This window comes from Aulonocara stuartgranti (genome assembly GCF_965226115.1).
Source record: "Aulonocara stuartgranti genome assembly, chromosome: 15".
Taxonomy (NCBI): domain Eukaryota; kingdom Metazoa; phylum Chordata; class Actinopteri; order Cichliformes; family Cichlidae; genus Aulonocara; species Aulonocara stuartgranti.
Window position 1 is genome coordinate 11130269 of NC_138951.1, and position 15076 is coordinate 11145344.

The 15076-nt window shown below is 40.1% G+C and overlaps 1 protein-coding gene across 2 annotated transcripts in view; it reads right to left on the bottom strand.

The window, feature by feature from the left end:
• usta (uronyl 2-sulfotransferase a) overlaps positions 1-14230 on the bottom strand; it is a 58795-nt gene extending 44565 nt beyond the window's left edge. Inside the window, exon 1 of one of the 2 annotated variants that reach the window (XM_082506769.1) lies at positions 13592-14230. In XM_082506769.1, coding sequence (XP_082362895.1) covers positions 13592-13820 — 229 coding nt within the window. In that variant the 5' untranslated portion in view covers positions 13821-14230. The remainder of the gene's footprint in view (positions 1-13591) is intronic. The other variant, XM_082506770.1, reaches the window with a different exon arrangement.
• Between the last annotated feature and the right edge of the window lie 846 nt (positions 14231-15076).

Here is a 15076-nt window from a genome sequence, read left to right on the forward strand (position 1 = left end):
GAATGGCTAATTATAGAAAAGATGACACTAAGCTCCATGGTAAATGTGAAACAACCTGTTATGAAACGCACAAGTGAGAGACAGAAAATTTTTGAGGGTCGTCTTTGCTGTCGAGCAAAGAGGCTCAAACATATCTTTTGTGCTCCGAACCCAGACATAAATATACGCAAGTGCATTTGCAAAATTGTGGACATGATGACACTTCTTGACTTTCTGTAGACACACACAGACAAATCTTTAAAAAAAACATGAATAAACAGTAACACACGCAGATGAATAGGCAAGCGACTGAATAGAGGATACAAGAGAGGTTTTAAAATTGCGTGGTTGAGGATGTAATGGAATTGCACATAGTGATTAGGGGCAAATGTTCCAGCTGGCAAGATCGCACGGCCGGTATACCCAGTGGCACATTTGTTTGTGTCGCACATGTCTACTGCAGTGTGCACTACAACACAGAAGTTGCATCTGTTTGCTGTCCAGGAAAGAATTTAGATGGAAGGTTTATGCAAACACTTCCACCAGAAGAGGGGTGAGTGGGGACTTGGAGTGATACATAACATTAAGATGGAGGCCAGAAATGTAAGAAAATGGAAAAAGCAAAGCAGGATTTGAGTGTTGCAATACCTCTGGTGAAAATTTGGGTGAAAAAATTAGAGTTTTTACAGATTGATGGATGGATTCAAAGGAATGGCAGGTCCAGCTGGCACAAATTCAGTACAGTCTAAACCAGACGGGTGCAGCAGCAGAGTGGTGGTGGGCCAAAAGACAGGCAAGTTGTTCTGGGCAGGTCAGTGGAAATGCTACACAACCAGGATCTGTGCCAATGAACCAGGCCAGACAAGTGATGGCTTTTTAAGGGATGTACCAACACAGTAATTGTAAGAAGTAACACTAAATTATGAACAGCAACCCATTTAACTTCATACTGGATACATCCGAAACCTCTCTGACTGGTTTTAAAAAGTAGACACCGTATAAACTATTACAATTTAGCCCATCACTTTCTCTTTTGCACACAGACACACAAACACTAGTCAGATACAAATCATCCCTCTCCAACCCTGTAATTAACACCTCTAACCACACCTGCTGATTGCTTTGTAGAAGCAATTCTGTGGGAAGAATAGGGACTCAACCTCAGTCTGGACTGTAAAACTGGACGGGAAAAAGAACAACTTCTTGGACGCTACGCGTTCTTGGATAAAGACTTTGTTAACTTTGTGTTGCTTTCACTCAAGATGTCTTTTTAAAACATCTGGAAAATGCGGTTTCCCCAGCGGAGCAGAACATTTGTACAGGGTTACAGCTACACTGCTACAGTACATCTCTGCTTTAGTACTTGAAAAAGCTGTTGTTTTGAGGGTAAACGTGACAACAGCGACAAAAGCGTCGACTCCTATAACGTCCAACTTTTTTGGAATTGTTTGATGAGAAGTTAGCTGTAATTTTTTTTGTACACTTGACTTCATATAAGCGGCAGGGAGGGTGTTGAAAGAAACAAAAATGTAATGAGGGACACTGGGACAGAGGTGGGTTTCAGAGGAGAACACATTCTGAGACAGAGGTGTGAGATTTGGCACAGGTGATGTTTGCTTTTCGCTGGGGACAACCACATTCCATATTGAGAATGCTTTTCGGGCTATGATCCTTCAAACGCTCTAAAATAATTGTATTTTCTTAGGATGATAACTGGACACATTATCGCATTTATTTCACCTGTTACGAGGTTTAAAAAAAGAAAAACAGCTGAGAGTGTCCAACAAATTGCAAAAACGAAAGTAAATGTAATAATGTGAGCATTAAAATGTGCGATTCTATAATAGCCCACTGAAAGCAGAACACACAGGTTTCACTTCGAGCTGTTTCAGTGGTAACAAACTGCGCTGTGTAACAATAACAACTTCTATGACCAAAATGTGTCAAAGTTTGTGCTTGTGGTTGTCTGTCTATTTCAGTCTCGTGTCTCTGATACAAAGTGACAAATTGAAATATAAACCAGCTACCTAAAGCTTTGTTCGGGTGGGGAGTGGAGGTTGTTACTAGAAGTGCTTGCTTGTGCATTAAGGTATGGAGTCTTGCTCTAAAAAATTTTTTTTAATACTCATCACAAATATATATTTTTTTCTAGTTTCTGTGAGGAGTGTTTTTTTTTTTTTTCAAATATCAAGAATATAGAGGGAGAAAAGCTCATATTAAAGAAAGGGAGAAGCTGCTGGGCCGTGAAGTGGAATGAAATCGATAAAGTCAATATTTGCACCACTTGCACAGCAGTGAAATAACGGCATCGTCTACGTGACGTGTGGGTTTTTGTGCATATGTGTAGGACACCCTCAACTGTTTATATACAGTGCCTAACAAATGTATTAGACCATCTGTAAAAATAAGAACACGCAAATATTTTAGGAATACTACTTTAAAAAAGTTTGATAAAAAATAAAAATGACAGAATTCATGTTTTTATATCCAAATTTGAACTTGTACACTGGACTGGACAACATCGGTCACCTCAAGGCACTTTAATTTGTAATGTATTAGACCACCTGTGGCAATACAGTGAAAACACAATTAAAAATGATTTTGGTAAGATACAATAACATATTGTTTAATAATCCCAGAGTTGGGAAATTCCCATTGCTACAGCAGCAGAGTCCACAGGGCAGTAATAAACGGCAGGTAGCTACCACCAGAGGTGGGACCAAGTCATTGTTTTGCAAGTCTCAAGTAAGTCTCAAGTCTTTATCCTCAAGTCTCAAGTCAAGTCTCAAGTAATGTCAGGCAAGTCAGAGTCGAGTCTCAAGTCACTGGTGTAAAAGTCCGAGTAAAGTCACAAGTCTGAAACTTTGAATTTCAAGTCCTTTCGAGTCTTTAAAAAAAAAAAACGAAAAAAAGCATGTTGCAGTTATGCTAAATGTAAATATTAGACCATGTAATTTTTTAATCTGTGTTTTTCTCAACACATGACAAAATAGTGAACTTAGAAAATATACACAAATTGTGAAATTGCACCTCTTTAAAATGCAGCTCAATTAAACCTAGCTCCAAGAATAATTTTCACCGACAGTTCTGAGATAAGCTGCATGTTATTCTTGGATGCGGTTGTAGGACCGGCTTTGAAATCGCATGACAAAAATATCATACACATTAAAAAAAACTGTATCACCAACGTAGCCTGGAAAACATTTGCTAGTTAGATGAAGTCAGCTATCTCATCGTAGCATATTTATATGCATATTTATAATCATACGGTTCTTGGAGTGAGTGCATACACTCATGAAGTTTAGTAACTTCAGGTCACTGCAACAAGCCCAGGTACAGTTTACCGACGGATGGGTGCAGGACCTTGAAATGCACCGTGTAGAAAGTAAAGACCATCGTACGTATCATAAGTTTACCAGTCTCACAAATCGTCTTCATAAATACACATTCCTTAACCGTTTATTAATAGGACCTTTGAGCTCAACGGTAATTAATTAGTAGTGGAAATAATTTCTGGTAGCATCACAGAAATGTAGCAGTGACAATAATACTGTATGCTGTAATCGTACTGGACAATTAGTGATACAAAAAACCTGTTTTATCCTGTGAATAAAAGTATATGTTTTTGTCAATGTACCATAATAACAGAAGCGAAACGCAATATTGTGTCAGGACAATTCACTATTTATGCACAATAAACAAAGGAGCATAGCGCGACCATTTCTGTTCAGCGCCAGACTTGCTTGTAACCTATATCACCAATTATGTTATGAAAATGACGTATTAACTACAACAGCAGACTGACCTTTGTGTAAATGCTTGGAGCAGACTAACCTGTGAGCTGGAGGGTTCTGGGACGTTATATTTGATCTTTGAATGGCTGCAATCCAGGCCACCCGTCGCGTCTTTGTCACTTCGGAAACATGGCTCGAACAATTTCTCTTCAACGACGTAATCCGATAACAACCGATCTCTTTACCCGTCGGCTTCCCGTGGCTGTCATGCGACCGGCTATTGCAGTTAATAATACAACAGCTTCTTGACATTTTTGTGTTTCTTTTTATCGCTGTGTGACTGATTTTAATTGAAAGCCTGCGTGCGCTAGTACCGCTTGCCACGAGTTCCCAGAATCCTTTGCGGTTCTACCCGTGAATGACGTCACATTTTCAATCTCTATATAATATGCATGTTAAATTTTATATTTGGGGTAAAATATCAAGTCTTTTCAAGTAAACCGGTTCAAGTCCAATTCAAGTCCCAAGTCACTGGTGTAAAAGTCCAAGTCAAGTCACAAGTCTTAGAACATTTTTTCAAGTCAAGTCTAAAGTCATAAAATTAATGACTCGAGTCTGACTCGAGTCCAAGTCATGTGACTCGAGTCCACACCTCTGGCTACCACTATTGTTAATTTAGGGTGGTTGTGACAAAAAACCTTACGTAAATTTGTTAAGTACTGTATGTAACCAGTAACTGTAATAATATCAGCTTTATCTTTGTGTCAGGGTTTTGAAGTAGATGAAAGACTTCCTACAATCTTAAAAGCTAGAGGTTATAGAAAAGGCTAAATTGTGCTTTACGAAAGAAGTAAATTCTCACTAAATCCTTCAGCTGCCTGTAGTACATCGTTATTATAGACGTATTAATAAGTGCAGCTTTGAAGTCTCAAATATACTCAAAGATGACTTTTGCAAATAAACTGAATCTAGAAAACAGAAAAACCAGTTTAACTCCGCTGAACCTAAAAAGGGAAACAGGCTCCATAAAACTTGCAATCCCCAAAAGTGCATGTAGTGGTTTCAAGAACATGGGCTGGGCCCTCCCACTATATCTCCCCTGCTATATATTTAAGTCAGCTATTTTAAACTACTTCTTACTTTTTCACTTCCATGAAATGAGGGTGGGCTGACCAAGATGTGGTAAGTTCACTCTGAGAAAAGTTAACCAGGCTTCCTTGATCTCACTGACCACCGGGCAAATATGTTTCTCTTTAACAAGTCCTGTGGCTTCTGGTAATGTGTTTCACACTCTCAGTCCAGTTGCTTGATAAAACTGGAAGATAATTGCTTGACTTTAGTGACCTGCTGTTTGATCGGAAACGTATGTGGCCAGCTGGCAGAAACAAGTCCTCAACATTTCAGATGATCTGTGGCAATAAACTGGGGAATGTGGGGTTATTTACCACTCGCCAAAGTAAACAAAGAGACTTCCCAAATGGCTAACAACACCAGGACACAGAGATATGAGGAAGGGTGCAGCTTAAAAAATTCTCATGTAGCAGGGTGCAATTATTGTATTTCTATTTTTGACATGAAAGGACTTGGATTCAGATTAAAGGTCTTTTCTTTCTGAATGAACAGGGAGGAGTTGATTAAAGCCGGGAGCTCAGTTTACACGCTGTAAGCAGACACTTAATTCTCTCACAGGACCTCTATTTATTCGGTCAATGATGTTTTAAATTATGGGATATGCTGTGTGTAGTCACCTTTTTTCAAAAGCATGAGCCTGGGTACCACCCAGTGGCTCCGGGCCTTGAGCCACCCACCCATTCACACATCACCACAAGCACTACCATAAAAGTCAACACAGCCAGCCGTCATCAGTGACTTGGCAACCCTTTAAAACAAGACAAAGCTTTTTTGAGATGATGTATTCTTGACTACACAGCATACAAACAAGTGAAACAAACAGAGTCCGTTTTATAAATGCTTATGGGGTATTTTCACATCATAAACTTAATAAACTTGAAGCAACCACTTTGCTTAGCTTCCTAGACGCTCTGTGAATGGGGGGAGACAGCTAGCTAGACTCTTTATATGACAGCGAATCCATCTACTAACACCACAACACATCAATAACTAAGAAGGTAGAACTAAAAACTACTTTCGGCTGCTCCTTAATTCACAAGTGGGTATCCACATGTTTTGATTTGGCAGATTTTTGCACTAGATGCCCTTCCTGATGCAACCCCAAAGGGGTTTGGTTTGAATTTCCTCCCGGGAAGCCGCAGATATGCTTGAAGCACGTGGCCCTTGACAGTGGTGTTGGGGATGTGGCCCTTGACAGCCCTTTTATACTTGCTGCTAAGCAAAGCAGAAGAAGAAGAGGCAACATACAGAAAGTATGCTACTCCGATGAAACATAAATGAGATGCAGCAGATCAAGAAGGAGGGAATTTTCCTTTGAGCTGGTACAAATGATGGTGGCCCTTTTGTCGTTTGCACGAGGGAGACTTCAGTGAAGGCTAGTTAAAGCCAGTAGGTCCTCCAGCTCTTTCATTTAGCATATGAGTCAGACATGCTGTGCACATCGGGTTACCAAAACTTTGGATATGCATGACAAACGCCACTGACAGGCCTAAAAATGCCACTCTAGTGACAAGCGTGAGTGCCAGCACATTTACGGCTCAATAATCAGAAAATATCGTCTAGTTTTACAAACCATGGGGAAAGGGTTCATACAATTGAAGACTAAAGTTAGTAGCATGCACTAATTGCTGCATGATATATGCAGAAAAAGCAGGAAAGCAACTGCAAAATACCCACTCAATTTACTGAAACATCACTGAAAACAGCATTACAGAAACAGTTTAACTGGACACATCCCAAGTTTGTAGAACAAATTTCATGTTTTTCTTCAGTGACATGCAAAAAGAAGAAGCACTGTACGTTCAGTAGCGCCGCGCAAAAACCCGATCACAAACCATTGCCCACAAATTCATCTGGGATTTCTCTTCGGTTATAACCATCATTGCTCAGCAAGCCTTGAACAGCAGTTGCAGTTTAACAGCACTGGTACATTTGTAATGTTCTTTCCATCTGCTCTCTTTTCATGTGGCAAAAACAAATGCACTAATGAAAGATAATTACCCTGTGTTGTTTTAGTGTTTGCCTGTCTCTCTGGAGAGGGAGAGCAGTCTCTCAAGCGTGGAGATGCTAATTGGTAATGCTAATTGCTTCCATTATGTAATGACAGGGTCAACACAAATATTTTTTTCAAATGATTTCCTATCCTGAAAATTCAAAACACACAAAAAAAGATAATAGATTATCATCAATGCATGCCTAACGGAGTACTTGTAACAATCATAAAATAATAACTTAATGACTGCATGTCTTCATTGCGAACCCCTCTAATTTGAAGCACTGAAGCTTTTCCCCTTTGGTTTCCATTCAGTAAAAAAAGCCGATTATCCTTTATTGACCCTTAAACTCAGTTAGAATCTGGCGTGTTACAAAGCAGGTAAATACTCTACTCAGAAGGCAAGGCTGCTTGTTTTACCAACCCTAAGAAAATTATGGGCCATCTGATTGTTTTGGCATTTAAGTTGGATGTGCTGCCAGTTAGGGGTTATTTTGGGGTCTAGTGGAAGTAATGTGTAGTTTTTCTCAACACTTGAGTCCTGCAGTTAGAAGGAATACAGAGTAAGTAGACCAAGCTGTCCTGCCTTCACTTCCTAATGAGGCTTGTCAGGTGGAGGTGCTGGATGGATGCAAAATATTATTCTAAATATTGGATTATTTTGAGTCTTTAGCATTAAAAATAAATGTATGTCTGTGCTTGGGTTGGTAACCTCTGCTTATCTGCTGCACAAGTCAATAACAAAAATGAAAAGGTGTTAAGTAAAGAATTAAACCGGGAGCTCAAGCACCTTTCCACATCACCGATTTCACTTAGGCTCAAAGTGCATATCTGGCAACCCTGTTAGGCAGCTGAAAATGCTGACTGACAGCTTGACCAGCACTGGCCTGATTTTCACTCTATGTGACATTTGGTATACTGCCATGAAGCCTGGAGACTGTCACTTTGGGCAAAGAGTCAGTGCCAATAAATCTGTCATTTAAAAGTGCAAAATATGATTTAAATTTTAAAAAGAGCTTGTTTTTAATATCCTTTAATAGGAAGTGGGTGTATTTGTGTGACTACAGTGGCGAGTTTGCTCCAGAATTCACACTTACATGACTGCCACATTCAAAAAAAGCTTTTTAATGTGACTAACTTGTCAGCTTTTTCAGTATGAGTGTAAACATAAATGTGCATGCATGTGCATAAAATATATACTATTAACTGTGAACTATAAAATATTTAAATTCAAGCAGAAGGTGAGATTTGAAGTTAGAGGTCTGTAAAGGTCACCGGTGCAAAAGGTAAAGCGAAAAGGTTATTCTGATTAGGGCTGCCACAAACGATTATTTTGATAGTCGACTAGTCACCGATTATTTTTGCGATTAGTCGACTAATCAGATCATCATCCATTAGACGTAAAACTACAGCTTATTGCACCAGCAGCATCTGCTCTTATATAACTATCATTAGCTTACAGCTTTAAGTGTTTAAGGTCTGTGCTAACTAAAAATAAAGACAAGATGATAGTTTATTAAATTTTAATGAAATTTGCAGATTGTTTCGGTGAAGTTTAATAAACTCCTTGCTATCTAAAATATAACAGGACACTGGAGTATATTCTGGAGCATCTCACACTTCTGATAATCAGCTGTCTGCTTGACGTTTATTCAGCTGTAACTTTAATCTCAGACAAACTGATTTACTCAGGAACAAATAAAATACTAAAAAAAAAAAGCCAAACAATAACATTTTAAGTTATCTAAGTGACTCATATATATTTAACCAGAGTAGCGAAAGACGGCGGTGGGTTTGAAAACGATTTGCGGGGAGTCCGGTGTTCTCACGGCGCTAGTGAGCCTAGCCCCCGGCTCGCTAACGAGCTAGTGGGTAACAGATGTCTCCGAAAACGTCGGAGCGCTTTTGAAAATATGTGGTGTCCTGATAAACTGAGCAGATATTTGAGGTTTACACAGCTACATTCCCGCCTGAAAATATGTTAAACGTTTATTTTGTGACCCAGAAAGAATAATAAGAGTAACATTAAAACTAACTAGCTGCCGCCATTGTTGGAAACTGCGCTGGGCCGCGCTATGAATTCTGGGACACAGCTGCTTCTTCTTCTTCTTCGGGGTTTAACGGTAGCTGACATCCTTGTACATGCAATGCTGCCATCTTCTGTTTCAGTCCGTTATTACACTCTTAAATCCTGCCACTTATTCCTGCGTCTTTTGTGATCGTACAAAGTTTCAAACGACGCGTCGACTATTAAATCAGTCGTCGACGATTTTGATAGTCAACGTAATCGTGACTAGTCGACAAATCGTGGCAGCCCTAATTCTGATGTGAAATAAAGGAATGATGAGCAGTTTAATGCATCTGATCTTTGACCACCAGAATATCAATGATGTAGTAGCTCATCTGGCAGGTTAATATAGTAGTGAAGCACAAAAAGAAAGTTGTAAGCTGCCATTGGTTCGCTGTACAAACCAATGAGAATTAAAATCCATGAAGAAGGCAGGAAGCCTCTCAATTAGACATATTCAAAACAAATTAATCTAATTTCACTGCAATCTGAGCAATACTCAGTGAGGAGAAGAGCATAAAAATTGGAAAAAGGATCCATTAGTTGGTCATTGTGTTCAATCTTCGCTAAAATCTGCTCAGCGCTCTAAGAAAAGTAGCTAATTTTGTGAATTGTGGAGGGAGGGATGGATGGATAGACACACTGATGGACGACAGAGGCCTCGCCATCTCATTAACTTCCAGACTTACTTACAACAATTACTCCATTAATGGATTCACACCTCAAACTCCATCATTTATTTTAGAAAATAATAAGCATACAATAATATAAGTAGAGCAATAGAAAATAAAGGTAAGCACAATATATCACCAAACTGCTATTTGTTTATTTCCCGTACTAGAATCTAATTAATTCAGTTTAGTTTAACTTTGTTATCACCCACACTAGTCTGGTCCACCCCACAGTTTAAGCACCTCTACATTAGCGGTTTCAGCCCTGTTAAGGTATGTAAGACACAGTGTTATACTCGTTGTGTATTATTCATGAGTCTGTAGGAGGTCGAGGAACAGTATGTGTTCTTCCCTTTCTCTCTCTGCAGCAATTCCCAACTCATCCTCCCTGAATTTATTATATACATATAAAGTTTGTGTCACTACACCTACTAAGCGTTGACCAGCCAAACTAAACTTTATTTGAATTCACTTAAAAAGTTTGCTTTGAACCACTTCCTGGCCAGCAAAGGTGCAAACATGACACAAACTGAAGGGAGGCCGAGCGACCCTAAAGCTTCTTCTGTGTCTACGCATACTTGTCTAATCCCTAATACCGCCCCAGAGTCTCCAACTTGGACACTTTACTGGCCCGTTTCTGAAAAGTTAAATTTACGTGTGTGTGTTTTAAAAAGGTTAAAGGGTTCTTTTGAGAAGCAGAGCAAAGTTAGTGGTGAAAGACTCCCAGCCACATCAAGTTCAGCATTTATGATTCATGGCAAGAAGACTGGGGGCTATAACAACACACAAACACTTAGAAAGACGTGCATACTTAAATGTTGCTTAAAAGTCCATTAAATCGAAATATATGTTAAAGGAGTAAGTGCACCATGTATTGAGTAAGAGCACAGTTAAAGAGGACATTTTGCTTCGCTCTGTTTTGCTGTCTCAGCTCCAAGCACTTAAAAATATGACATAAAATATGAAGAACGCTTCTTTCCCAGTCGTTGAAACTTTGTTGTAACTTTTCATTTATATACAGATTTTTGCCACACAGACGTGTCCATACACCCCCTGGCAAGAAGAGGCATTTTCTGGCAAGGTAGCTGGGTCAGCATACAGTTTATGAGCAAAGGAGGGAAAGACAGACACGAGAAAGTGTTAGACAAGGTCAGCGAGTGTGAACGCACAGTGGTGAGCAGGCTGTAAATTCAGCAGGTTTAAAGGTCTGCACGGCAGTTTAGTTACTGCGACTATACGGCATGTTGAGTGACATCCTCATCCACCGACCTCCCCACCGAGCCAAACAAAACAAGGTCTGTTCCCTACCGGCAACATCTGACTGAGAGAAACCCACACACCTATCACACAATCACACTAAATCAAGCTGCCAACCTCCACGTGCACGCCCACACTCACCCACCTCAACAGGATTCCTCACCTTCATCTTGGCACAGCGCAGCCAAAAGTAACACAAGTTAGGTCACACGTGTGTTTAACGAGGCACAGCAACAGACATAAAGTATCTCTTCATCAGAGAAAATGTGGTGCATTAGTTAGAAATGCCAACGCCAGGCTTAGAGCTATTATATTAAAAGTAATTGATTTATTTTATTCACTAGAAGGAGGCATTTATTTTAAAGGTCTGCTTCTCCTCATAATTCTGGTGATTTGTGAAGTTTCCCCTTATACAGTTTTTGGAGCTTGCATCTGGGTTCTGAATAACAGACACAACAAACTAAGAGTGAAGACTGTGTGAGCTCTTTGTGAAAATGACTTTCCTATGAACCTGTTCAAAGCAGTCCCAATCACAGGAGTATTTTGTACCGTCCCTCCTTTATCCTAGATTTCTTCCTTCCACGGTCTCTCCCTCAAGACCACACACACTTCAGAACAGAGACAATGAGCAGACCACATCTCAAGCTCTTTCACACACCAGCCCAACTGGATTTCTCTTTCTACAGCTGTTTTACATGCAACAAAGTTACCTGAAATGTGTCACAAACCTGCTGACTCAGACTCAGGAAACAAAACAACATCAAAAAAGGCTTTAACTTTATATGATCGATTTGACCCTGTCACAACTTTCAGCTACAAAGTCGTTCTTCATTGCCTCAGCATCATAATAAATGCAGACGATTAGTCATCCACATCCCAGTTGAGGTGCTACACTGTGGCGCTGTTACATAAAGAAAAACCCTCCCGAACTCCATACACTACAGTGGAGTCACTGTTTAACAAGGCTCAGGTCCACAGGGTCTCTGTGTAGAGATGCTGTGGAGATCAATCGTGGAGGTGGGAGCAGAGACTAGATTTTCTAGAGGGATTCCTCATCCTGGTCCACAAGGCTGAGTGTCAATGGCTTATGCCCTATAAGCCATTAACACTCAGCCTTGTGGACCAAATTATACATTTCTTTTTTCCTAATGGTGTTTTGATGTAATTTTCTTGCTTGCTCGTCTGTGGTAATAGCACATACATCTGCCCCATCATCAGCCTAGGCATATCAGTGTATTTGTTCAGAATAGAGCACTTCTTAGAAGCAGTACTGCAGTAAGGAAGCTATCTCACCATGCATGCATTAGCTTTGTGCAAGTACTTTAAAATAAAATAAACTGGTGTTGACTGCCATGATTTCTAGATTGCATTATTAGGCTCCAAAGTTGAATGTTCTGCAGTGTGAACTTTTAATATTTTAGCACTCTTCAAAAAAAAAAGGTAAAACGTTCTATTTTAGGAATCTGTGCTTATGCTTTGAATGAAATCCAAGTTATTTTTGACAATATTGTGCAGCTTTAGTCTGCCTATGTATTTGTATGCCAGTCGGTTAGACTGTGTGCTTGTGTGTGTCTACAGGAAACCAATCTGACCCAGGGGATTAGTAGCTGACCTGGAAAGTGACTCTCATTCTGTTCCAGATGTTTATCACGTGATAAAAGGTTAGCCCCCTGTGAGAAATAGGTAGAAATGCAACCTAATTTTTTCAAGACACAGGCCGTGTTCTCGCTGGAAAATCACCTTTGCATCTGATTCTGTTTAGGGTATCAAAGAGGTTGAAGTCACAAGATCAGACTTGTACAAGCAGACACTGCCTTTTGACTCTTGACAGATCTTATCCTAGAGGCTGACACTCAGACATATGTCTATGGCAGATGTGGCCACAAATGGGCTCTTTTTCACACACACAGTAGACTTTATCCACTTTACCGTAGTTAAGATCCAGTGCACTGTAATGACAGAAATATAGCTGCCAAGTAATGTTAAAATATATCTATATAAATATTTAAAAATAATCCCTTCAGGCCAGAATATTTTAAATTGGAAACCTGCCTGACATTAAAAAACTGGCAACACTGTAGCGTGCTTTTTATTAAAACAACCACAGATGCACTCTAGGCTTTAAATAACCGCATAAATTCAGCCTTTCACCCCTCGTTCAACCGGTGCAAGCCGTGCGTAATGAGAGCTGCGCGGCTGGAGCGCACCAGCTGGCTGTACAAGAAGAGGCGTCAGTCTTCAGCATGAATCCTAACAGTTGCTAAGTTCTAGTTGCCATAACACCTCTCAATCATGCTCTTAGAACTCACAGCGGCGTAAAAGTGACGATAAATACCCCAGGTTTAGGTGGTTAAACAAAATGAGTGAAAAAACTTCACATTTTTTCACACATCTTTGTAGACTGACGGGATGATATTGACTCGGGATGATACACAGCTGTGTATATGCAATAGTTAGTGTCTGCATTGATATTAAAATGTGGGGGTCTTTTTGGGTTTAAAACAAACTTCACATGGATAAATTAACACTTAGAAATGAGCACGAGAGAAAATCGGTTTCGTCCACCTGGGCTGAATGAGGTTGAGGAGACGATGTGGCCTCCGGTGGGTTTCATGAAAGAGACCCTTTCCATTTTTGATAAACGTTTCTTAATAACTCCTACCGATAAAAAAAAATGTCCAGACGCGGAGAGCAACTTCTTACTATTATTTTGATAACGACCTTCAGGAAGGAGGGTTTTTTAAGGAAAAGTTCTTACCGAGATACTGTCTGATGTCTAGCAGGATTTTAGGAGGTCCTCCGTTCAGCTGGTAAAATAGGGAGCCGAAACAGAAGAGAAACAGCGTAGCCATGCAGACCCCATAACCTCGGAGAGAAAATCGCAACGGTAAAACAGAGAGTAAGCTGTACTTTCTGCTGTTTCGCTCTCTAATGTGGTTGGTAGACTGGCTATGGCTGTGAAGGGCACTGCTGTTGAAATTCTTCATCCTCTTCTCCTCACAAAGCGCTGCGGAAAGTCACCCATTCGCATGCGGAAAGTGAAACTTGTCGCTTTGAGATCATTTGATTGAGACGGACAGTTAACTGGAGACGCGCTGGCACCCAGATCTTCTCCGCTGCTGGAGCCACGGGGCTGTTTTTTGCGTACAGCGTTTCGCTTCTGCTCGCTCCTGCTCGCTGGATGACTGCTCCTTCCTTCCGTCCTCCCAGCCGAGTTAAGGGTCCATCCTTCTGCTCAGAGTCTGGGTGTCAGATTACTAAACGTGGAAATCAGAAAAACTTCCACTTCACACAGGATTTGGTTTGGTTTGCAGTGCGTAAAACAGCGTCGCCTAAAGGCCAGGGAGCGGACTCTCATATGATATCGGTGGAAACGAGTCAATTATCATGCAGCAGCTTTTTTTTAAAAAATAATCGTAGTTCTGTAATTTGTGTTTACAGAAAATTTTGAAAAAAAAAGGCTTTAAAAAACAGACGGAAAAGTTTATATTCTCTGATAAAACGGTCATTACTCGGAAAAAGCTTAAAATTGTCTTATCACCAAATGAAAAGGAAGTATTTGTCTGATAAATGTTAAAAAGAAGCTACCGAGTAAGTTTATCTGCTCACCCCTCGTGTGTGTGTATGTCGTAACTTTCTCTTTCCCCCTCAGGCCTGTTGTTAGAAGCTTTGCTTTCCACAGCACAGCCAGAACCCACCATTACACTACACCTGTACTTAGGCCATTCAAAACAGTAACTATTTCCTTGACAGCTACACAGGAGCTGTGACAACAATTTGACTCCACAGGGCAAATGTAATAAAGAGGAATAGAGAAAAAACTGTGCGCACACTGAAATGAACAGCATAATGCAAGCTAGACACAAAAATAAGGAATTTAGTCAAAATCTGCCATACAGCACAGAAGTTTATTTCATGGTACTACAGTATGGAAAGCACTGAGGACACCACAGTACCTCAGGCGTAGTCTAATTAGAATTACTGGACATGGCTCCAAAAGTCTTCTCCTTTTGATGTGTTTCAAGTCTCACATGCACCAAGAGGAAGCTCATAGTCTGCAAGGCCACTGCGAATGTTTCAGATGTTGGTCATTTAGATGTGTTTACTTTTAAGCCATCTTAACTTTAAAAGACTACTATGAAGATACTATAAAGATATTACTGACCAACTCTGTGTTGGTCAGTAATATCTTTGGACTGTAGTACTACTGACGTTTCTTTGAGTTTGCGCTTTAACATAGATG